The sequence below is a fragment of the Helianthus annuus genome, chromosome 8, assembly GCF_002127325.2.
Source record: "Helianthus annuus cultivar XRQ/B chromosome 8, HanXRQr2.0-SUNRISE, whole genome shotgun sequence".
In the NCBI taxonomy this organism is placed as follows: domain Eukaryota; kingdom Viridiplantae; phylum Streptophyta; class Magnoliopsida; order Asterales; family Asteraceae; genus Helianthus; species Helianthus annuus.
Window position 1 is genome coordinate 55,545,350 of NC_035440.2, and position 26,586 is coordinate 55,571,935.

Consider the following 26,586-nt stretch of genomic DNA (forward strand, 5'->3'; position numbering starts at 1 on the left):
AACTTTTGAATCTACGCCTTTTGGTGACCATTTAACCGATCGAGAGCGTAGCAATAATTAAACTCATGCTTGGGAATGCCCATTATGGGCCATGGAAGGCTTGGATATCATTAAACGACATTTCGCGTTACTTTGTGCGATTAAAGGACTATTTGTGTCAAACTGCAAAAGTATGCCGATTCATATGGTAACGGACCTTCTGGAATATGACCATGAGTTAAACATGCCCTAATTATCCTTTATATAGCTTAGATATAGGCTTAGAGGTGTTGGGCGCGCAAAAATAAACTTTTAAGTCATGCAGGGACTAAAAGTGTCAAAAAGTGCACAAGTTTGCATTTTCGCGCATATCTCACATTCTGAATATCTCCGGACACCCAAAAAAATTATGTAAGCACTAAAATATTTTATTTTAGTGTTTGGCTTGATAAAATTCCATTCTTCGCGCAATGTGGATCGTTTTTCGCGTCCGTTCGTGTTTCGTCGTAATTAGACGAACAACGTGACCGTACGGCCAAACGAACCGACATCCGACATATTTTTGAGCATGTTTCATATCCCCTATATTTAGGCATCATTGTGGAGCCTTAAAAATGGCTTGTCGGGCCTTAGATGTGCCAGAAATGCACTTAGATGATGACAGGGACCATTTCTGCAATATTACTAAACTTTGAATCAGCACCAGGGGGCCAGGCGGGCCGCATAAATCCCTTAGACCTCCTACGCGGGCCGTGAGGTATGGTCAGAAGCAGAAAACAGGGTTCTGTTGCTGGTTTTTGATGAAAACTAGTTTCCTTTCTCTCATATATCATTCTAGGGGCTTGCCCACTGGATTATAAAACCACTTGACACTTGCTTTGACCTGGTTGCATCTCCCGACACTTGTCACGATCCTATGAGATCCCGAACACTATATATAGAGGTGCGTTTCTCACTTGTTCACTCATACCTTCATTCCATTCTACTTGTTCTCTGAATTCTTAGAGGATCTTGAGCTCCTTGAGAACCTCCTTCAGTCCATAGGACCTCTTGTAAGTATCCTTTCGTGCATAGTTAATATTATTTAGCGTTTATAGCCGAAAAGTCAAGTGTTTTCGATAAACGCTTTAACTTTTTAACGGTTGAGCCATTGTTCGCAACGAACATGGCTACGTGACAATAATTAGGTAGATGTTAAACCCTCAAAAGGGCACCTCCTAATTACCACTTTTACTTAGTTAAATTGTCGGGTCAAATAAAAGTCAAACGGGTTAGTTTTAAATTAAATTCATAACTATTAATATAGAAGCCATAAAATCAGTTTTCTTACTTTAAATAACTTGGTAAATATTAGTTGAACATTTCTAAGCATGTTCAACCCGACAATTCTAAGTATAGGCTCGGTTCGGAACCGAAAGTCGCAAAAGTTGACTTTTGCTTTGACTTTCTGTTCTGACCCGATTTAGCTTAGTTTAGATATGCCTTAGGATTCCTTTAGGACCATGTTATAGGTTAGTGTAACCCTCTGAGGTTATATAACCTGGATCCTTAGTTATCCTATTCATTTGCATGTTTCCGTTATATGCCTAATTGTTGACCGTTATGCCCTTTTGACCCTAAAACGAGAATTTTGAAAATATGAGAGGACAATAATCTTTAATACTGATTTATAAACTTGTCCCTAAAATTTGACGTCAGTTTGAGGTCTAGATTAGGAGTTATGCTCATTAGCGTAAATGAAAAGCTTTTTATTAATTAAACGGCGTAATTAGCATAAAGCCTATCTAAACCCAATTCTTGATACCAAAATTTTTACCTACTGATGTAAAATAATATTTTGGGATTTTTGAAGATTTTTATTTATTTTTAGGCTGAGCATAACATAAGGTTCTAGCCTTGATTCGGTAATTGCCGGTTTTGCCCTTTTGGCCATAAAATGAGTTTTACATAACATTTTGATACCAAACTTTTTGCTACTGATTTTATATGATAAATAAAACATTTTAAGCTTTCTGGAATGATAAAAATATCAGTTTTTCTTATAAAACCCGGAAATCGCTTAAAATCGCCTTTTTACGCGTTTTTAACGCATAGTATAAGTTAAAACTATTTTTAACATATAAGGGTTGATACCTACTGATGTTTTAAGTAAATTTTCATAATTAAACAGTAGGCAAAAATTTTAAACTCGGAATTCTAATTTTGACCTTTAAAGCTTAAGTGAAATTACCAAAATGCCCCTTCGGCGCATAGTTTGGTTATAATTAATAAATTTCACATATATGTAATACTGTTGGTGCACTACATCTATCGACTTCGTCTTGGAGCGAGTCATACATTGTATTGTATAGATTAGGGCACGTTTTACGAGAAAACTGGAGATTGTATGTGTTTAGTAGGGAGGTTTCGCTTATATGGTCATAGAGTGTAGGTTTCGCTTATGTGACACATGTAGTTTCGCTTATATGGACATGTCCATCTAAGCGAAACCATCTGGCCTATAAATAGAGTCCATTTGAGCGAAACCAGAGAGAACGATTCCCTTGTATTCCACACCGAAGTGCTGCCGGTGTGAAGAACTGCATGTAATCGAGTGATAATCAATACAATCAGCAGTTTTAGTGAAGAATCAGCTATTTCTACCTACATTTCTTGTAATTCCGCACCTGAAACGTAGTTGAACGCCTCTGAACGACTCAATCGGGTCAGAACACGATCCTACAAGTGGTATCAGAGCTTGGGAGGAGGAGTTCTGCAGAGATTAGCTGGATTTCATCATCATTTCTTGCTTCTACACCTTCTATATTCAATTCAGAAAATTTTCACGGTCGAAATCTACACAAAATTTCACAGACTGTGCACAATTGAACATAGACAAACCCTGGAAAGTTTCAGATCAAAATACGGAATAAAATGGATCAAATCAGCTTCGGAGTAGGTTTCGCTTATTCGGACAGTGTGTAGTTTCGCTTATATGATTAACTAGTTTCGCTCCTGTGTCACATATTTTAGAGGTTCCGCTCCAAACTGCTTGGTAGTTTCGCTTGTGTAAACATCAGAAGTTTCGCTCTTGTGTCACCAGTATCTGAGGTTTCACTCTTAAGACATATCTGGTTTCGCTTGTGTGTCATCAAACCCCAGTTTCGCTTATTTGAACATTAGTAGTTCCGCTCCTGTGAACATCAATAGTTTCGCTTATTTGTCACAGATTTTGAAATACGTGTTGAAAAGTCATGGATACCGAGTTTTATGACGCGTTCGCAACACCGTCTGGTCCAGCTGCCGTTGTTCAAGCTATAAATATAGAAAATGAGACGGGTACCACCCAAAAGCCCCCGAAATTGATGAATATCAAAGAATATTACGGGTGGAAAGATAGATTCGAGAACTGGGTTCAGGCTAACCATCTTAGGTCTTAGGAATGCATATTAAAGAAATACGTGTTGCCTCGAACAGACTTACAGGTTCTTAAAGAATTATCAGAGTTCACAGATCAGGAACGGACTATGTACAAAGCTGAGAAAATGATGATAAGTTTGTTGCAACAAGCTATCAAAGAAAACATATTCATTTTGTTATAGCATGACAAAACTGCAAAGTCGATCTGGGATGCACTTAAAGTCAAATTTGAGGGTAGCGAGAACATGATAAAAAGCCAAAAGGCGCTGCTTAAGAAAGAGTTTGATTTGTTCAGCAGCTTACCGGGTGAAGACACAAAGAAGTTGATTGAGAGATACTGTCACCTAGTGCGATCAATGTCAATGTTGAGTATTACAAAAGATCGTGAAGAGTGGGTGGACAAGCTAGCCAATGCACTACCACAGAAAGAATGGGGAACGTATTTGATGATTCTGAAAAACACGGGTGTTTATGAAGACTTAACTATCTCTCAGTTTATCGAAAAGATTGAAAGTCAGGATTTGGAACAGCAGAAGATTGCTAGGATAAACAGTCCGAGTGGTCAACAGGATGTAAAGATGTATTACAAGGCAGTGTTTCGGTTCCAGAATCTGAGAGAAGTCCGAAAATCCAAACTGCATTTAGTGCTGGAGATTCATCAGAAAAAGCTGATCAGGGTTCTAGCAAAAGCAGCAGCGGATTCTCATCATTTCCAAGTGTTAATCCTAAAGAGTCAAATTCAAGTTTTCAGTCACAAGGCACTAAGACAGGAAATGGTTATGTGATTTAGTGCAACATCGCTCTAAACCTTCCAGAAGGTCAAAGCTTTTCTGAGGAAACTGCGAAAGACCACATGGCTCTATTTGGTTCTGTGTTGCTGTCATATGAAGATCTTGTTGCTGGTCGGATCGGAAATCCTATGCTTATAAAGGAGGATTACGATTAGATAGACGCCGAAGAAATGGAATTAATGGATATCAAATGGTGTCTTGCAAGTGTACTCAGGCGTGCTGAATAGTTCAAAACAATTACCGGGAGAAATGACTTTCTTGATGCTCATGTATCTACTTTAGGTTTTGATAAATCTAAAGTTACTTGTTTTCGATGCAGGGAGAAAGGTCATTTCAAACGAGAGTGCAAGGGTAGAGAAGCTAGTGGAGCTTAGAATCCGTTCGGAAAAGATGACTACTACCGGAAAGCCATTTATCAGCAGGTTGGTCAATCACAAGACTCACAGACGGCTCATGGTAGGAAGATTGAGGATTCGAAGAGAGCATGTTTGGTGGATTTTAATTGGAGCAACTACATATCTCCTGATAGCAAAGCTCGTTTAGTTGATCAAGATGGTGAAAGACTACCTGAAGGCTTCAGCTGGGATATGTTTGTTGATGAAAAGGGAGAGTTCAAAGCTTTCATTGCCAAGATTGTCAGAGAACCAGACATGTTTACCACCTGGATGAAGTCTATTGGTGTGACTGTACAAAGTGTGGAGGAACAGTCTGTTACGTCTGATGAAAGCTCAGAAAGTGTTGATGAAAGTTCTCAGAGTGCTGATGAGAGTGTACAGAATGATGTTACTTTAGAAAAGGAAGTTGTATTTGATCAAACACCGTCTGATTCTGGTGTATCAGATGCTGATTCTGAAAAATCTGTACAGTTTGATCAATCACCAGATGATAATAGCAGTGATGATGAGGAAGAAAAACATATCAATATTGCTAAAACTCATCTTTCTCCTGAAAGTTTTCATTTCTATTTTGCAGATCGCATGGAGAAACTGAAGGAAAAACGAGCTGCTAAAGAACAACAACAAATGAAATCTGAAGATGTTGTTCAGAACGAGAGTGTTGAAAGTGTTGTTGAGAAGAATGTTGAGAATGAACAAGTGAAAGAAGAAGAAAAAATGTCTGAAGCTGAGAAGGTGATAGAGACAGAAAAGGTGGTTGAAGTAGTGAAAACAATCGAAGTTGAAAAGATTGTTGAAGTTATAAAGCCTTGTGAGAAGTGTTTGGAAGCTTGCAAGGGATGTGCAGCAAAAGATGAGATAATTACTGAGTATGAAAAGAAGAAGGAGCGGTTACTGTTCAACCTCAACTATGTGAAAGAATCCTATGATGTCTTGAACAAAACATTAACTGGTCTCCAAAAGACAAACTCAGAAAGAGAACAAGCACTAACGATGATGAATGCAGTCATGATGACAAAGCAAAAAGCAATTAATTTCTACATCGAAGAAAGTGCTAAATGGAAGCAAGAGTTGGAGACTGAGAAGATCGAGAATGAGAGAATTAGACGTTTATTACAAAGTTATTCAAGTTCTGATTATCTCATTGATTGTATTTACCCAACTGTTGCAGGAATGGAAGCTTTTCAAGATGAGAAGCTGAAGAAAAAGAAAGACAGTGGTAAGAAATCGACTGTTAGCGATAACAAGTGTCCGCCTCCAATTTGGGAAGGGTATTCTCCTAGAAAACCAAACGAGGAGCAACTTGAAAAAGCAGTCAATATAAAGCTAAAAACCGACACAACTGACGTTTTACCAGATAACATTGATGTCACGTTTACCTCGTCCGATACTGATCATGAGTCTGAGTTAATCAAAAAGGTGGTCGATCAGGTGTTGGGTACTGATGAGGATGAGTCAAAGTCTGAGTTTGGAGGGTCAAATTCGTCAGTCAACAGTCCAAAATCGTCGGTCAAACGGTCTTACAGTAAAGAGTTTTTATTATCAAAGGCAAATTTGGATGATGAAACATTTGAAGTTGCATACACTTTAAATGATTCAGACAAATTATACTCTGACAAAGAGTTTCCAATAAGAAGTGTTCGTTTTGACTTGATCAAAAAGGTTTTCAAAATGACAGAAATTAACATTTCTGAAATAAAAAATTTAAATCTTACTGGAAAACCTAAAAAGTACACTTCAAGAGTTCAACAACGACTAAACAAGAAAAAAAGTTACAATTCTGGTTCGGGTTCTCAAAAGAAACCAAATCAAAATCGTAGCTACAAAAAGAAAGGTTTAGGCTTTATTCCACCAGAAAATCATAAAAATATGAAAAATTCTAAAACAAAAACTGAATTTGTGTCAGGTGGAAGTTCAGAAGATGAACAGAAGAAACCGTTCTGGAGACAGTCAAATCAAGAGTTTCTTGCTGATAAAAGAAAGAATGGAACTGAAGTGTGGCAACCAAAAGAAACTCGTACCTGTTACAGATGCAATGAAGTTGGTCATATTGCATGGAACTGTCAGAAAAATGCCAAAACAAAACAGGGAGTTTCTATGAAATTGAAAGAAATGGTTGTTGATGTTGAACCACCAACCGAGAAACTTAAGGTTTTTGAAAACTCAACTTATGAGGTCGGTGAGTGTTCTAAAAAGAATGTTATCAAACAAAAAGCTGAGAACAACCAAGTGTGGATTGTTAAAAAGGTTAGTGAGAAAGTCGGCGATGAATCTGGTTCCACAAAGCCAGAGGAGCCACAAGGTGAAAAGAAAATTTCAGTGAATGATGAAGAATTTCCATCACTGAAGTTTGAAGAAGTTAAAAAGAAAGTTGGTAAAATTGAAATTTCGAATCAGTTTTATAAAGAGAAAAATGAATTTGATGTCAAGAAAACATTTAATGGAAGTGTAAAGAAAATCTTTGGGAAAATGTTGAATGGGAAAGCAAAGGGGGTTAAAGATTTTTATGCAACTAAAAAGGCAACATACAACCCTACTGTACAAGAATTGAAAGCCATCAAGTATGAGAAGACTTGGATGGAAGTTTGTTTCCCATAATAGTCTTAGGACTATGCCGGAGATCCCAAGTTTATATCGTGGATCAGGAATCGGCATCATTCTAGTGTTTAAAATGTTTCCTTGAAAATTTTTGAAAAGGTTTGAATGATTACAGGTGAAAGGACTACGTCGGAGCTTCCAGGTTGGTAATTGAGAAGCAGGAATCGGCATCTTTGTGACTAATCTTACAAGTGGTAAAGAGGTTAATGTAGATGACTCATTCCTACAAGTGGTATTTGTTGGTCATACCTACAAGTAGTATTGATTGATGATCTTACAAAGTGGTTATTCTTTACAAGTGGTACAAAGATTGCTTGAATGCAAAATGGTAAATCAGGGACATTAACTTGTACTGATTTACTAACATAAAACTGACAAGATGATGAACCATAACGCCAATTTTAACCCATGTATAATCTACAAGTGGTAAAAACAAACTCATTTTCCGGAAAAATCATTTTGATTAAAACAAACTTAAGTGTTTTGAAATCTAAATGAGAAAATGGTTTGTGAAAGGGGGAGTTCTAATTGTTTATGCGTTAGTGAATGGCGAATTGATGTGATTCGATGTCAGTTGTCAAGTTTTGTACAGTTTGTTTCGTGTTCTAGTGGGTCAAGAGCTTAGTGTGTTTTCAATTTTTCTTTAATATGTTTGCATTTTAGGGGGAGTAGTATAATTTCAGAAAATCCAAAAACATTATAAAAATTTGAAAAATACAAAAACATGAGAAAACCAAAAATGAGTTTCGTTGTGAAAAAGAGGAAATGATAGTACATCAGTAGGCTGTCACAACATGCTAAAGAAATGTAATGAGAAAATGTGATAAACAATCTCACTGAAGATATGCCAGTAGGTTTTTACACACTTAGTAAATTGTGACGAGATATAAACATAAAAATTTCAAACTTGCTTGTTCTGTGGGTTAACAACGACTTGAATATATAGGTAACCCCTGAAATCATGTTTGAAAGGTCCCTTATTCTGAGATACTAGGTCTTTATGCTCAGTGATATCTGGGGTATTATCCCAGGACTTCTACTGTATGGAAGTACTGACCTAGTCCCCGGATAATGCTTTCCGCAAATGCTTGAAACATAGCATCACCCTCAGCAAGCTGATGAAACAATAAAATTGATAGTCACTGCTGTTGTAATCAAAAGATGATCTAAAGGGGACACACCGAAAAGTCGAAGCCGTCATCTCTTTGCGTATACGGAAGTATCGACCTGAGCTCTCACGACCATCGCATCTAACCCCTGACAGATATCATCTGTGGTATACTCACCTGTAAGACTGAATATTGGGATCTGGATACGGGAGTATATTCAAGAAGTAGGACACACGAATAAGTTTAGGTGCTTAAAACATTAATTTGTATCTCGGATCAGTTGAACTTTGTGTGAAAACTTAAGTGGACCAATATACTGACAATCTAGGTGAATTGTTTAAAACTTAAAATGCAATGCAGCTTAACGGTGTTAGTGACATGTCTCATAAACTGATATGATCCTCTTACACAATCTCACAAAAATATTGTCTGTAAATATTTTAGTTTCTGCTTTATTCTGATTTTACAAGTGATGTCATTTACTTTCTTTCATAAAATCCAAAAAGATTTTGTGTGTGTTTTAGCATAAACTTTGAAAATGTCAAAAAGATTTTCGACAAACTGATGTTGGAAAGCTGATTTTCAAAATTCCAAGTGCTAAACATGATGGCATTGTTGTGAGGGGGAGTGTATCTTAATGGTCAAAATATGTTTTTAAAATCAACAAGTGATTCATCATATGTGTGTAATCTGAGAGAGAGTAGTTGTTGGTGAATATGTTATGAGAGGAAGTTATCTGACTATGTTAGGAGTTGGTGCACTATCAAATTGTTAAATTTAGAAGATTTACTTTTGGGTTAAGTATGTGCAGGTTTATCCAAGTTTCGATCCTGGAAATTGAAGGTTCTGTAGTTTGAGCCAGGTTTCGATCTTGGAACATGAAGAGCCAGACAATGATCCTGAAGCAGAAGTTGCTGAAGAACAAAGGAATGCCAGCAAATCGAGAGGGGGAGTCTGAAGATAGAGAGAGAAAAGCCCAGAGACTGTTCAAGACTGAAGATGTGAAGACATAGCATTGTCGTGACTCGATGGACGACTCCGTCAACATCTGAGGGGGAGTCTGTTGGTGCACTACATCTGTCGACTCCGTCTTGGATCGAGTCATACATTGTATTGTAAAGATTAGAGCATGTTTTACGAGAAAACTAGAGATTGTATGTGTTTAGTAGGGAGGTTTCGCTTATATGGTCATAGTCTGTAGGTTTCGCTTATGTGACACATGTAGTTTCGCTTATATGGACATGTCCATATAATCGAAACCATCTGGCCTATAAATAGAGTCCATTTGAGGGAAACCAGAGAGAACGATTCCCTTGTATTCCACGCCGAAGTGCTGCCGGTGTGAAGAACTGCATGTAATCGTGTGATAATCAATACAATCAGCAGTTTTAGTGAAGAATCAGCTATTTCTACCTACATTTCTTGTAATTCCGCACCTGAAACGTAGTTGAACGCCTCTGAACGACTCAATCGGGTCAGAACACGATCCTAAAAATACCCTACTGATATAACTTATTAAATTGAGTATTTTACTGATTATATCAGACCAGGACCTCATATTATTGTTTAACCTCTCTTATAACCTTTAAAATGACCAAAATAACCCTACGGGGCATAAATTGGTTTTAAATTCGTTTTGGGCATAATGGAATGTATCCTACTGATATCACAACATATTAAAGGCATATTAACTTAGGAAACCTGTTCATGACTCTTTTGGTTACCCGTTATGCACTTTTCGCGTTCGGATCGGCTTATGTAACCTTTTGCATAATTTAGCCGAAACGGGTCAAACCTTATCAATTCTATCTCAAAATCCAAAATGTGTTTAGTTTACCCTTATTGCACAAGTGTACAAGCTTTTCGGGTCTAAACCACATTCTAATCCGGTCTTCGCATAATCATGCGTTTTGAACCGTATCTTCTTTTTTAAACTAACCGGTCTAAGTTTAGGCTTAATTAAAGACCCGTTAGGAATCTAATAGGTTATTAAAAACCTTCGTTCCAGATTTAGGAGTCCAGTAAAAGCTATCTGTACTTGCTGATTTGATATACGGCTGGGATTGAATTTATATTTAGCTCAGATAAATACTTTTGACTTATTTTCCCTTATACGGGCTTGGGGTACGGTATATAAAATACCGCTTGGTCGGGCATTGAATTTTTGATCATATGAAGGTTAATTTATTGATATGACCCGTTTAAATTGTTTTGTTTGCTTAAAGCCTTTGGGGGGTTAATGACCATGTCCCGGATATCCTTGGCATCATTCATTGAATGGCCACGAACTTAGCACGGGGTGTAGGCGTACACCCGCCTGTGCATATATAAATAATAAGGTATAACCGCCGGTTACGAGAATAACTCGCCGCGGGACTATACCATGTGTTGTGTCTATTAATCTTTAACCCGATATTCAACCCGGACTACTGAACGTATAAGAAACATGTAATTCTTTTACAAGTTTATATATAAATAATTATCCCAAGTTATAAAAAGTTTTTGTGCCATGTGCATTTAAATCAATTTTCTTAAACGTTTTCAAAATGAGTCCGTTAAATTGTATTTACTAGTGTAAACTGATGTATTTTCCCAAAAAGGCTAAGTGCAGGTACTAATCGGAATAGGCTGGCCTCTCCTAGCATCAAATCAAAGTCTCGCAAGCTTAGATGCCATAAAGTCTGTTGAACAAAGTTTCTTTTTATCTTTTGATCCGCCTGTGGATCTTTTACAACCGTATTTGATATTACTCTTTATCGGATTGTAATATATTTATCTTTTGCTTCAGCTGTACATTTAAATTGTGTTGTTTGACTATGATGATATCAACTACGTCATGATACTCCCCACCGGGCCCACCGGTAATACGTGGAAATATCGGGGTGTGACACGATAAGATGTACCAGGATCTGCGTGCGACTTATTGGTGGCCTGACATGAAGAGGGACATTGCTACATATGTGTCTAAGTGTCTTACCTGCTCAAGGGTAAAGGCTGAACACCAGCGTCCCTCTGGACTCTTAGAGCAACCCATGATCCCAGTTTGGAAATGGGATAGTATCGCTATGGATTTTATTACTAAGCTACCCCGAACCTCGAAGGGTCACGATGGTATCTAGGTGATTATTGATCGTTTAACCAAATCCGCTCACTTTCTTCCTATTCGTGAAGACCGTAGAGTGGAGAAACTTACTCGAGTCTATACCAATGAGATTATATGCCGTCATGGCATACCCCTTGACATAATCTCTGACCGTGATGGTCATTTTACTTCGCGTCTTTGGCAAACGTTTCAGTCCGCTAAGGGTTCGCACTTGAATCTTAGCACGGCCTTTCATCCTCAGACGGATGGGCAGACCGAGCGTACTATTCAAACCCTAAAGGATATGCTCCGTTCTTGTGTCATCGACTGCGGTGGTAACTGGGATGTACATTTACCATTGATAGAATTCTCGTACAACAATAGCTACCATTCCAGTATTCAGATGGCTCCTTTCGAAGCTTTATATGGGCGAAAATGCCGATCTCCTCTCAGCTGGCATGAGGTTGGGGAAAAGCATTTCACTGGCCCTGAGATTGTTCAAGAGACAACGGATAAGATTCTTCAGATCCGTGATAACTTGATCAAGGCTAGGAGCAGACAAAAGAGTTATGCTGATAACAGGCGGAAGCCTCTGGAATTTGCTGTTGGTGACCGAGTTCTACTCAAGGTATCTCCCTGGAAGGGAGTAGTTCGTTTTGGAAAGAAAGGAAAGCTTGCTCCTCTTTACGTGGGTCCTTTCGTGATACTTGAAAGGATAGGCAAGGTAGCATACAAGCTCGACTTGCCACCAGAATTAAACAACGTGCATCCAGTGTTCCACGTATCCAACTTACGAAAATGCCTAGCCGACGAAGGACTGCAGGTTCCTCTTGAAGACTTGCAAATAAATGAGGCTGTTCAATTTGTGGAGAAACCGGTCGAAATCATGGATTAAACTGTCAAGCGCCTGAGGCGCAGAAAAAATCCCATTGTTAAGGTTCGATGGGAAGGAAAGCGTGGCGCCGAATTCACTTCGGAATTGAAAAGTGATATGAAGGCCAAGTACCCGCATCTCTTCAAACAGTCTTCTTCTAAGATTACGGGGACGAAATCTCCTAAAGGAGGGGAGACTTTAACGCCCAGCGTCCCTAAACTTTAGACATGTGGCAAGAACAGTCCCTGAATTTCTAATAGGTTGCCAATAACGCGTATTGATGTAACATGTACCATACGACTTTCTAACATCCTACCTTTACAACAAGTCGAATTATGCTTCCTATGTGTAGTTGACTTTCAGAAGTCAACGGTTTATCATATGAACTTCCGACTTATCCACATATATCCGTAACATCATTTATGCTATATCAATGACACTATAGACATTTCTTACTCACGATGCAAATGTGCTTACAATCATATGATCACCTAGTGATATTAAACACAACGTACAAGTCCTTAATGCATAGTCTTGACCAAGACATACATTCAACCTGAATTCTTGTATGAGTTCCATCTAAAGCACATTCTTCAAGTTAGTATACTACTAATTACATCATTACCTCATCTCATTCTATCAAGCCATTTCATACAATCTCACATCTTAACTTCACTTAGACATTTCATCATACACTTGGTGTGCGTACACCATTTAGTGCAAATTGTACAACTAATTAAAGCACATTCTTCCTAGTTCATCCATGAATTAACATAATCTTTCACAAATTATTATCATAACCAAGCATTATATGTTTTATATCAAATTATCCATCTAACTACTTTCTATAACACTACTCTAACATCAACATTACACAATTCATCATAAATCTTTACTAAACTTCATCTTCCTACAAATTCTATGTGGGTTTTATCCCAACTCATCAATACAATCAAAATTAAGCATAATACAAACTTTATATGTTGATATTATCTAGTATTCATGCTCAATTTCATTAAACATTCACGGATTACACATAACCCACTTCATCAAAATCACCAAAACATGAAATTCGACTTACTTGGTGATAAGAACACTTAGTTGGTCATAAATCTTAATCCATGCATACAATCAAGCTTCAATTCCCTTTCAATTTGATTGATTTTGTGGCAACAAGGGTTTTCCTTTTTCTCCTCTAGCTCTAGTCGACACATACATCTTATATGTATGTGTTTGTGTTTTAATTTTGTGTTTTAATAATAAATCTTTCCACTTATTCAAGTTTAGTCCCTCTATTTTATCACACAATCACAATTGCCAAACTCATTCCTTACTTGTTTTACCAAGTATTTTAACTAGGTTAAATAGCCTAGTTATTTTATTTCGTGTCATATCATGTGGAAACATAGGGCGAATATATGCATTCGAATTCTGGGGCGTTACAAGTCTACCCCCCTTAAAGAATGTTTCGTCCCCGAAACCTTTCTCATTCTTAGTAGAGCAATACTACTCTTACTTTTTCATCTATCCATTCACGATGCTCAATACAACATGAATACATTCGGGATCTTTGCAAAAGTCTTATTCATGAATAAATATAATCGTACGCATTGTCCCTATCTTTTTAAATTAGCAATTTACTTTCATAATCACACAAGGGTCAGGGTCTGATCCAGAGCTCCTATTAGTGTCTTTTACTTTATAATGCTAGCTCCTAGCACATATCTTCACTAGCGTTTCATTTATCGAATTTATTCCAATTATATACAATTATTACTCGTACAAACCTAAGTCTACGGCTTGTTTCTAACTTCCTATTTAATCATATTACATTCATACATTTACTAATCGAAATAAATCGATTTATTTCATTCTACTCATACATCATATACAATCTTTCATTTTGTTCACTTTGAGTCATCCTCAACATCCCATTACTAATGTTACTTCTAATTATCTTCATGTTCATACGAGGGGTCAACATATCATCATAAGCATACTATAAACATTTAATTATATCAATATTTACTCATAATCACAAATTGTAACACCCTAATCACAAGCCAAACATCTTGCTAACCTTGATTTAGTTGCGTATCCCAAGGTTTGTGGCCCGAATCGGCCCGTTTCTTCATGAGTTCATGCAATACCTACATTGATTGCTTCCATTGATTTGTTGAGCATCTGCCTATGCGCATCCTTTCAACAATGTCTTGTTCAGATGAACATAGCCAACAAGCCCAGCATCAAAATTTGCATTTTTTGTCGGTACTTGTCATTAATACTTTCCTTTCAAATATTTATTCTACTCGGTGTTTAAACACCTACCATTCTTTCATAAATTTCTTACATGTATGCTATATCACACATACCATTTCTTACATACAATCCTTTCATTTTGTTAATTATTTCGCCAACCTTTTGCAGTTTTACTCTTTCAAAGTCAAACTAGCACTTCTACCTACCGTATATGTACTGAAGTACGCGTTTGTGCTCCTTCCAAGTCAAACATACTTACAAGACATTATCTTACCTGTTCTTGTTAAAGATTTTCTTTCCTTGTAAATTACGTAAGTCATTCATCCGTATTCTAGCCCATCATTCATTTGGCTCTCATGGGTCGATTATCAACATACCTCACATGTAACTTATTCAAAGCTTATTCCTTTCAACTAAGGTTTCTTGCTACTACAATAGCCTTCATCGGTTATACTTACTTAATGAATCAAATACTTTATGCTACTTTACTATTACTTGCTTAATAATTATTAACTTAACTTCGTTTACTTTTCAGAAGTCCAATTGTAATTACATTTCGAATCTATATTTACCAATTACCCAATTCTGACACATCCCTCTCTAGTCGAGCTATCAACTCCTATCAAATGCATATCCTTTATACATACCTAATGTGAGTCTAATCCATTAACTCGTTATCCATACCTTGCGTTATCTATTTCCTTTTTATGTTTCGAATCCGCCTCGTGGTCTCTAACATATCATAAATATCTTTCATTCTTTTCATGTTTCGAATCCGTCTCGCGGTTTCTAACATATCATTCGTACTTTCATTCCTTCCATGCTTCGAATTCGTCTTGCTAATTCTAACATATCTTTCGTACTTTCATTCCTTCCATGCTTCGAATTCGTCTCGCGAATTCCAACATATCATTCGTACTTTCATTCCTGAAAGTCTTACATTTCTCTTCACCCTCATGTCTACCTACTACCTAATTCTAAGGGACATACCTGTAACAATTACCACGGTCTCACGAATGTCATATGCTTCTTGTGTACTGGCCAGGTACACAATCCACATACTAGTTTCGTGTCTTCGTGTAATCGCCACCTTATGTCTGAAGAATTAAGTTTCGGCACGTGAAACATTTTCAAAGCTTCATTACCATTTCATTATTATTATTTCATTTAAAGTTTTATTTCACTTGCTAGATTATACCATCATGCGCCCACATGTTAAATTTACGTACTTGGGGCCAACTTGTCTTATTACATGCCTTGACGCCAGTTCTAGACCGCATTCACAGATCATCCCTTCCAAGCAATTATGCTTACCTTACACATAACATACTGTTAGTTTTTCAAATACATATTTAAGTACATACTTACCTTTACTTCTACCCTTAGATCTTGATCGAGTCTCGGATTGTACGGGTTCCTTGTCACAAGAGCACACAGGTTTGAGTTCAAGTATTTATCCCCTCCTACTTGATTCACTCAAGCCAGGGCTCTGATACCAACTTGTAACACCCTAATCACGTACTACCTTAAAAGCGACGCAGCGGAAATACGAGCTTTAAAATTTCTTTCTTTAGTAACGACATTACTTACATGAAGGTTCAAATTACAAAATGTCAAACGTCTTGTAAAAATAATTCCCAATATTCGTACTTAAATTAAGACTTCAAAGCGTTACATAATTTAACTATGTGACCGATCTTCCGTACAATCCTTGATCTTGGCTCGACCTACGTCCGCTTCGCTTCATTAGTGGTAGAACAAATCCGTGTAGTACCTGGGGGCATCACAAACAACTTAGCCATTAGTCATTGACAACATCATGCAAAATTATTCTCATATAATTAAAAATTGTATAACATTCGACAATATAAACTTTGATTCATTCAACTATCCTCTCGTATCCTCTTGTTCCGGGTTCAGCATAAATTTCATAAGAATCTGATGTTCTCATTCCTGCATTACATTCCAATCTCAAGCCCATAGTTAGTAGCATTAATACTCTAACGTATCTAAATCATGCACACATACTTACATACATACTTACACGCCTACATACGTACATACATTCAAACATACCTATATACACGTATGCGTATCTACATATTTTGTACAAGTTCTTGTATACCATTTACTTATAATTTTTGTTCAACTTGTTTGCATTCATCTATCATACTCATACATTAATTTCACGAGGATTAGACCTGTAATTATAACCCATAAACATCTAGGAAACACCCAAAATCAGGTTTGGGAGGCTCGCCGTAGACCACGGTTTGTATATCGAAGCTTACGATCTATAAATCAACTTAAATAACAAATTTCAGCTTTTGAAATATGTGGAGGGCGTCGGCGATGGCCCAACAGGGCGTCGGCGACGCCTCTTAGTTTTTCGCGTAGCCAGAAACCCCCGTAGACAGGAAAATAGGGCGTCGGACAAAATTGAAAATGTACAGGGCGTCGGCGACGGCCCATAGGGGTGTCGACGACGGCCTCTAGTTTTGCCCTTTTTCTGCTGTGTTGTTTTCGTCGTTCGCACGCACTAAAACTTGCATAACTTTTAAACCGTTTACCCGTTTAACCTCCCGTTTCTTCCTACATGATTGTAAATTAACATTCTATAATGTGAACTTGAAATCCAACATCCGGGTTAAGGAAATTCTTAACTTATACGTTTTCGGCTTATTATTCATTTACGAATTATTCGACCCGTTCATGCTTTTATCAAACGACTCATTTGATTTAACCCATATCTTACATGGACATTATAACCTTAATACTTTTACATTATCTGGAGTTTTGTACTTGGGGCTTACGCTCCCGATACCCGGTATGCGTTAAACTCATTCATTTTCTTTAATTATGCGAAATCAAACTTTGTTAACCCAAGTTCCATTCACGAAATTGTTTACCCATTAGTGAACATTCACAACCGAGCCCTTTGACTATTAATCCACATCCTCGTTCCCGGTTAGCGTACTTATGTGCAATTCTACCCATTACCCGGTTATAATACCATAACCATTTCTTATACTTCATTCCGTTATCACAACAAGACCTCATTTTAGCCATTCGATCTACTTAACGAAGATCATCGATTTCATTCAACCAAATCCATACTTGACTTCACATCATGCTTAATTATCTAGAATGCTACCTTATTTAAACAAGCTAAGAAGTGAAATCGGAATCACTTACCTTATGCATCCGTGTTCGTGTCCACTTCCTTTCCTCCTCTTGACCCATTAGCCTTTCATGTTTGATTCCATTTTGACATGATTCCTATACTTTCATGTCATCGAAATCACATTCTTATTAGCATACACAAGTTTACGTGTTGAAAATCATATCAATTGCATATTTTACATTTGACTTTCATTTGTCAATTATAACAAGCATAAGACATATACCCACTTTCACATCCTTTCAAACTCATATAATTCACCATGTCATTCCATATAACGTGTATTGATGTAACATGTACCATACGACTTTCAAATATCCTACGTTTACAACAAGTCAAATTATGCTTCCTATGTGTTGTTGACTTTCAGAAGTCAACGGTTTATCATATGAACTTCCGACTTATCCACATATATTCGTAACATCATTTATGCTATATCAATGACACTATATACATTTCTTACTCACGATGCAAATGTACTTACAATGACATGATCACCTTGTGATATTCAACACAACGTACAAGTCCTTAATGCATAGTCTTGACCAAGACATACATTCAACCCGAATTCTTGTATGAGTTCCATCTAAAGCACATTCTTCAAGTTAGTATACTACTAATTACATCATTACCTCATCTCATTCATATATATCAAGCCATTTCATACAATCTCACATCTTAACTTCACTTAGACATTTCATCATACACTTGGTGTTCGTACACCATTTAGTGCACATTGTACAACTAATTAAAGCACATTCTTCCTAGTTCATCCATGAATTAACATAATCTTTCACAAATTATTATCATAACCAAGCATCATATGTTTTATATAAAATTATCCATCTAACTACTTTCTATAACACTACTCTAACATCAACATTACACAATTCATCATAAATCTTTACTAAACTTCATCTTCCTACAAATTCTAGTGGGTTTTATCCCAACTCATCAACACAATCAAAATTAAGCATAATACAAACTTTACATGTTGATATTATCTAGTATTCATGCACAATTTCATTAAACATCCATGGATTACACATAACCCACTTCATCAAAATCACCAAAACATGAAATTCGACTTACTTGGTGATAAGAACACTTAGTTGGTCATAAATATTAATCCATGCATACAATCAAGCTTCAATCCCTTTTAATTTTATTGATTTTGTGGCAACAAGGGTTTTCCTTTTTCTCCTCTAGCTCTAGTTGACACATACATCTGATATGTATGTGTTTGTGTTTTAGTTTTGTGTTTTAATAATAAATCTTTCCACTTATTCAAGTTTAGTCCCTCTAGTTTGTCACACAATCACAATTGCCATCAAACTCATTCCTTACTTGTTTTACCAAGTATTTTAACTAGGTTAAATAGCCTAGTTATTTTATTTCGTGTCATATCATGTGGAAACATAGGGCGAATATATGCATTCGAATTTTGGGGCGTTACATCCTAGGATCAGCGGTGAGGTGAATGTTGAAGTTCAAACAACTACAGAAACATCTACCCCCACTGGCACTTCACAACCGAAGTTTAACTACATACCGTCAGATCTCAACCCAAAAATCATTGAATATATGTCTAACGAACGTGCTGCTATGTATATGCCTGTTCCTAAACCAGGTGAAGGTTCTAGCAGTGGTCCATCTAACGCTGATGTTCTTAGAGCTGCTGAGCTATTGCAAGCTGCTGCTAGTCAAGTTGAAGCAACAACTAAGTTAAAACCAGTTACAACTCCTGAAGCTACTGAAAATTCCGACAGTGAAGATTTGTTTGAAGAAAATGAGACCACAATTCTGATGCGAAGAATCTCTACCCTTGAAGAAGACAAGATATTCAAGGATGCTCAGATTGCAAGTCTTATGGAGGAGTTGGTGGTTAAGAATCAGAAAATCAATGAGCTAGAAACAAATCAGGGAGCCCTTAGTGCTGTAGTTATGGATATAAAGCAAAAACTTGAAGGAAAATTTCCTAAAGAATTTGCTGACCCCCCTAAAGAATCCTTGCTGAAGAAAGAGAGCAACAACGAAAAGAGCACGAAGATGCCATGAATAGGTACTATGAAAATCCTCCTCGTACGGCAAATCAGAAACCAAGAAAGAAAATGGTCGTTATAAGGAATGTAGAGGCTGAGAGGAACTTCCAGTTTAGTGATCAACCTGATAGGTATGTGATCACTACAGAGAAAAGCAAAAAGGGAAACAGATCAGGTATTAAGAGTTGGGCATATAACTATGAAAAGGGAATGTTCATCATGCTGAGGAAGAATGGAGATGTGGAGTACTATGCTAATTGTGAAGCGGTTGAGTCATGGACGGCTGTTGATCTCTGGGAGTTAAGTAGAGCAGGTTATCACGATCAAACCAAGAATCCTAATTGCAAAATTGGATGGAACTTCTTCAATAAGTTGCAACAACAGGCTCGAGTCAACTTTCGAGATATGAAGCTGGCTCAGTCCACCATTGAAGAGGATGAAGAAGTGTTAGACACTGCTACTGGGAAGCCGTACAAGACAGTTAAGTGGCCTGCAACAAAACAAACAAACACAGTGCCATTATTAAAGGAACTTCTTGATAACACGTTGAAGAACTTGAAGTTTTGGATGTATAATCCTATTTCTGTTCAAGCCGTCATTGTTTGTGAAGACGCTGAATACAGATTTATCGATACTCGAGATTTGATGTGTTTTGGTGAAAATGACATCAATCTCTTGGCAAAGACGCAGATTCAGAGTGATCCTCAGTATGAAGTATGTGCCAAAAGCTGGACAGGAGCTGTGGCTCAGATCATGAACTTCAAGTTGTGGTCAGGGCAGCGTACAAGGGTGGAGACACAGTTGTTCGGTCCATATGTTGGGAGAAGTATCTCGATCTTACCTGAGTTGTAGAGAAAAAAGAAGGAACAAGAAAAGAAGCAACAGAGGAAGCAGAAGTGAAGCCAAAGACGCCAAGACAACACAAACCTAGGGGATATTGTAAGGGTATAACCTAGTATAGGTTTGCGTCTGTCTTGGGTTAATATGTATGGGTTGGGTTCGAAACACTTTATAGGTTTATTTAGTTGTTTTGTAGTTAATGGGGTATGGGCTTGGCCCAGTGTAATAGGATCTCCTATGCTAGTATAAATAGGGGATTCCTTAGTCTTTTGTTGTTGTTGATTCTTGAACAAACTCTTGTACTTGTGCGACTAGGATACCAGACGATCCCTTGAGTTCGTGTGTTCTAGTTTGCTTTGAATCAATACATTTGCCTTTCAATCTTCGACATCTTGCTTGTAATTCCGCTACTTGTTTGGTGTTTGATATTCGATTGTATTGTGTTGGGACTTACAGTTTTCACCCATTACAACCACGCAATGGCTCGCAGCAAAAAAAAAAAGTTTTGACACATTAAAATTTTACTTCATCTAACTAAAAACAACAACATTTTGACTTGTTATAAAAAAGCAAACCGCACGATATGAGTTGATTTCAGTTATGTACTTATGCTTACCTCTAACCCGACAAAAAAAGTTTGGACACATTAAAAAAATTTACTTCGTCTAAGTAAAAAGAATAACGTTTTGACCCGTTATAAAATAGGAAACTACTCAATATGAGTTAACTTTTAATTTTGTCTTGTACAAACTAATTTGACCCGTTTTAAAATTGTAACATTAAATAAAAAATTTTGCACGTTCAGAATGAACCAAAAAACAATAATACTTTGACATGTTGCAAAAACGCAAACAAGTTGATCTTAGTTAAGTTTTATTTCCAGTGTATCTCTTGCTTACACATGGTTAATTTTTTTAATTATGATGTCTATGAGCCTTGAAGGTAACGATTCATTGTTATGTCACCTTTTACTAAAAAAATCTCGTTTATCTTACAGATGTCAATGTGTCGACTGCAAATGAAAGACAACTTCTTTTCTTGGTTGTATAAATTATGTAACGATGTGTGACAATGATTTCAGTAAAAACTCTTGATGGGACAGTTGTGATAAATTTCAGATTGACGCGACAACCTTCCTCGCTGGAAGAAGTTATTAATCTGTAGGAACTTACCCAGGCTATGTTTACGACTGTAATGGGTCATGGAGCGGATAGGTGGAATTGGGAACTAGATAACACAAGTATGTTTTTAGTAAAAAGTCTAAAAATAGATTACAACTGACGAGTTTTTCATATTTGTAGAATGCTGTTGTGTGGAATAATTGCACCCAAACCAAGGTGAATTTCATAGCTTGGAGGATATCATTGAATAAAGCGTCGACGCTGGATGCTTTGGCACATAGGAATGTCTCCATGGTTTCAATTCGCTGCAGATTTTGTGACCAAGATAATGAAGATGTGGACCATTTGTTTGTAAACTGTTATGTACCCATTTAGGGCAGGATTGTGTCTCATTGGTTCAAGATATCCAACATATACCCTTTCGGTGTAAGAAATCTTTTAGAGTGACACAATCGAGTTCTCGGGGGTATAACGTGGAGGAAGCTGGTGTATGTAGTAATGGGTTGTGTGGAGAAGTGGGAATGATCTGATATTTAATGGTAGACATATAGATTTGGTTCGAATGACAAACGAAATAAAGCAACTCGGTTTTTTATGGATTTGAAGATGCTTAGGGGCTGAAGAACATAACGTGGGAGGAGTGGTCTAATTTTGATGTATCAAGTAAATAAATGTAGTTAGTGTGGTGAGTTTTGGGTATTTGTGTTTCTAACTTTGGAGTGGGCTAACGTGTTGCTAGTCATGTGTTTATTAATAAAGTTATGTTTATTTCTGTTCGAAGAAACGAAAAAATTAATTTATATTAAAAAAAGTACATCGTTAAATAACCCGTGATGGAGGGTCAAGTATGCCTCATTCTATAATTAAACGTGACATGTGGAGGATGTTAGCAAGAAAGAAATTAAGCTTCATATTTCAAAGAGTTTCAAAGAGTGAGAAATAGTTGAGATGTTTATTCGCATTTTGAACTTGATCTTTTGATTGTTTTATTAGTTTAGTGTTTTTCACCAATCATTTTATTTATTTGTTTTTTATTTACGTTAAACATTAACGTTTATCAACTTTTAATATCTATGAATAAGTTTATTATATAATTTAAATTGTTTGTTTATGTTACATGTTTATTTTAAGTCGTTTACTCTACTGTCGTTTATTATGTCAACAAACATTGTTTAATAAACGATGAGTATAGATTTGTCAATTGCGTTAAAAATTTTCACATCTACGTCTGTCAAGTTCAAAACAACTTTAAAACAAAATAATGTTTGAAAATACGTCTTTGTATTTTATCTAACGTCATAATCCGATTAATATAAAATATTTTTCATGCCCGATATATTAAATAATGATAATCTTGTATCGCATATCATACTCAAAAAGTTTGGGCTTTTCGGCATCTCCACAATGTGCTCCGCCCATTTAAACTCCGGTTCAACCTAACAATAATCGAGTACTCTTTCCCACGTCGCAAACAACCATGAGCAATGTAGCCTCGTTCAGTGATTTGCGATCTGTTCTGCTTAACCTTTTTTTGGCGCTTAAAGATGTTTCAGAATTGGGATTTTTTTTTTTTTTTCAGGAAATAAAAATATAACTTTTTGTGTATGATCCTAACACGTGCGAAAGTAATAACACACATTTTGTGTATGATTTAAAAAACAAGAGCCCCAATTCAACTTATTTTTTACTACACTTGAGCCGCCCATGCTTAGAATGTTCTTTCGAAAGAGTTGATTAACCCAAACACTTCATCTTTTACTCATTTAGATCGATGCCTCATTCTTTCAGGATTCAAGGTACATTTCACAAGAAAACGTTTTTATTACCATCATTATAGCATGCTAAGACGATTAAATGGCTGAATTATAATAAAACATTAAATCTACAACTATTTGTAATTATTAGTATTTATAGAATATATTGTGAAGATATTGCATTGAGCTGTAAATTAGCTAGATGATAGGAAAATCACACTTTGTAATTATCTATATATTGTGTCGATAGAGAGACAGGAAGGCACAGAAACAGTTTACCAAAACCATTATGGTATCAAGCCTCTCTCTCTAAAAAAAAAAAAAAAAATCGATCCTGCAAACCCTTCTTCTTCTCCTCTTCAGCCTCATCACCTGCAAATACCCCCTCTCTATCTATTTTTTTTTCTCTTTTTTGCTCTCATGGACCCTGCAAAACACCCTGCCATAACAGTTTCAAACATCAAAACTTTCATACCTATCACCCTTGAAATGGAAACAAGCCAGTATTCATCATGGGCTGAACTTTTTAAAATTCATTGCCGAGCGTATCAGGTCATCGATCACCTATCTCCACGAAAGAAAGATCCCTCAACCGCTGCCTCAAAAGAATCCGACAAGGACAAACAGTCCGTTGCCCAACCAGATGATGAGTGGAACCGTCTCGATGCCATAGTCCTTCAATGGATCTATGGCACCATATCTAATGATCTTTTATGCACCATTATCCGGCCCGATTCAAACGCTTGTTATGCTTGGACTGCTTTGAAAAACATCTTTCACGATAATCAAGCGACAAGGGCAGTACTGTTGCAAAAGAAGTTTGCAAATATCAGGCTTGAATCTTTTCAATCCATGTCCGCCTACTGCCAGGAAGTAAAGGTAATTTCGGATCAATTAGCTAACGTTGGCTCACCCGTCAACGAACACTCCCTAGTGATTCAATTACTTTCCGGTTTAAATGAAGCCTATGGTGGCGTTGCCTCAATACTTCAGAACACAAAACCTTTACCCACTTTCTATGAGGCTCGTTCTCAATTAATTCTCGAAGAGACTACCAAGGCAAACCGGGTCGCCAACGAAACCGCCCTACACACATCTCATCAGCCAAGCAACCCTCCTCCAACCCCAACCCCAACCCAAACCACAAATCATGCTCCTAATCGAAATAGTCGAGGTCGTGGCCGTGGTCGTGGCCGCGGACGTGGCAGAAGTCACACACCAACCTGGTCAGGGCAACAATGGAATGGGTACCCTTGGACAGCCCAGCCTTCGGCCCACACAAACCGTCCACCATCATGGGCCAACCCCAATGCTTACTATTGGGCTACACCCCCTTGTCCGTACCCCACTGTCCCACCATCAAGGCCCGTTAACAGCAACCCACAACAAGGCATTCTGGGCCCTCGACCTCAGCAAGCATACACTGCATCTGAAGCAAGCTACACTCCAACGGAGCTTGATCAAGCTTTCAATGCCTTCTCCCTTCATCCTCCAGATCATTCCTGGTACATGGATACGGGTGCTACAGGTATAATGACTCATAACCCTAGTAATCTCACGTCTTGTGTTAATAAGGTTTATGCTCGAAACATTACAGTCGGTGATGGCACTAATATTCCAGTCTATGCCATTGGAAACCACACCCTCCCACAACCTTTTCCAAAGTTCAAATTAAATAATATTCTTTTTGCACCCAAACTTGTTAAAAATTTGATTTCGGTACGTCGTTTCACCACCGACAACAATGTTTCCATCGAATTTGATCCATTTGGTTTTGTTGTGAAGGATCTCCACACCCGGAAGCACCTTCTTCGATGTGATAGCTCTGGTGACCTCTACCCGCTCACTCTTCCTTCACGCCATCATGTCTCTCATGCTCCCGTTTCTACGTTTTTAGCCGTGTCTCAAGATACTTGGCACCGCCGTCTTGGGCACCCCGGAATAAACATTTTACGTTGTTTAAAACCATGTTTGTCTTCTATTTCCAATGATGTTAAACATTCTACCATTTGTGAACCTTGTGTGTTTGGAAAACAAGTTAAATTCCCTTTTCATGTTTCTACTACATGCACTTACTTACCTTTTGACATAGTACATAGTGATTTGTGGACATCCCCAATTCTCTCTTCAACCGGGTGTCGTTATTATGTTTTATTTCTAGACGACAAAACAAATTTTTTATGGACTTATGCTTTAGCTTCAAAATCTCAAGTTTACCCTAAATTTCTTGAATTTCATAAATTAATTACAACCCAATTTCACACATCTATTAAAAGTTTCCAATGCGATAATGGTCGTGAATACAACAACACATCTTTCCACAACTTTTGTGCATCCAACGGAATGACGTTCCGTTTCTCTTGTCCATACACATCTTCACAAAACGGTAAGGCGGAACGCAAGATACGGTCAATCAACAATATTATGCGTACCATTCTATCTCACTCTTCTGTTCCGCACAATTTTTGGCATCATGCCCTTGACCATGCCACCTACTTACTCAATATCTTACCCACCAAAGTTTTAAATAACTCAACACCCACATATTGCCTCTACAACCGACACCCTAGATACGATCATTTACGCACATTTGGGTGTCTTTGTTACCCGCTTATACCCTCTACTTCAATTCATAAACTCGCCGACCGATCAACGCCATGCGTTTTCCTTGGTTATCCATCCAATCATCGGGGATATAAATGCTATAATATCAAAACAAAAAATACCATAATATCCCGGGATGTGGTTTTTGACGAAAATACTTTTCCATTCAAAACACCCTCCCCTACAATTCCTTCCTACGATTTCCTAACCACCTCCCCAAATCCTTATCTTTGGTCCTCCACAAGTACCACTACCACACACACCGACCCACCCACTATACATAGCCCTTCCATACCCGAACCCAATATACCAGCCCCCACCTCTCCTTTACCCACTGCCATGCAAAATCACACACCACCAACCTCCCCATTAAATGTTTCCATGCAAACTACTACCCCACCACAATCCCCTCCCACTCACATAAACATTTCACCTCCCCACACACATTCTGTTCCCCCCACTAATTCTCATATTTCAATCCAAACTATTCCCACCCAATCTCATTTCGAACAACATTCCAATCGTCCCACCTCCACTGATGCACCAACACCCGCCACT

The 26,586-nt window shown here is 37.4% G+C and overlaps 1 protein-coding gene across 1 annotated transcript; it reads left to right on the top strand.

Annotated features, from left to right (window-relative positions):
- Window positions 1-23,715: 23,715 nt before the first annotated feature.
- Window positions 23,716-25,482, top strand: LOC110872874. Its single transcript, XM_022121770.2, has 2 exons — window positions 23,716-24,952; window positions 25,210-25,482. The coding sequence occupies exons 1-2, from the start codon at window positions 23,845-23,847 to the stop codon at window positions 25,242-25,244; spliced, it is 1,143 nt and encodes a 380-aa protein (XP_021977462.1). The 5' UTR covers window positions 23,716-23,844; the 3' UTR covers window positions 25,245-25,482.
- Window positions 25,483-26,586: the final 1,104 nt, after the last annotated feature.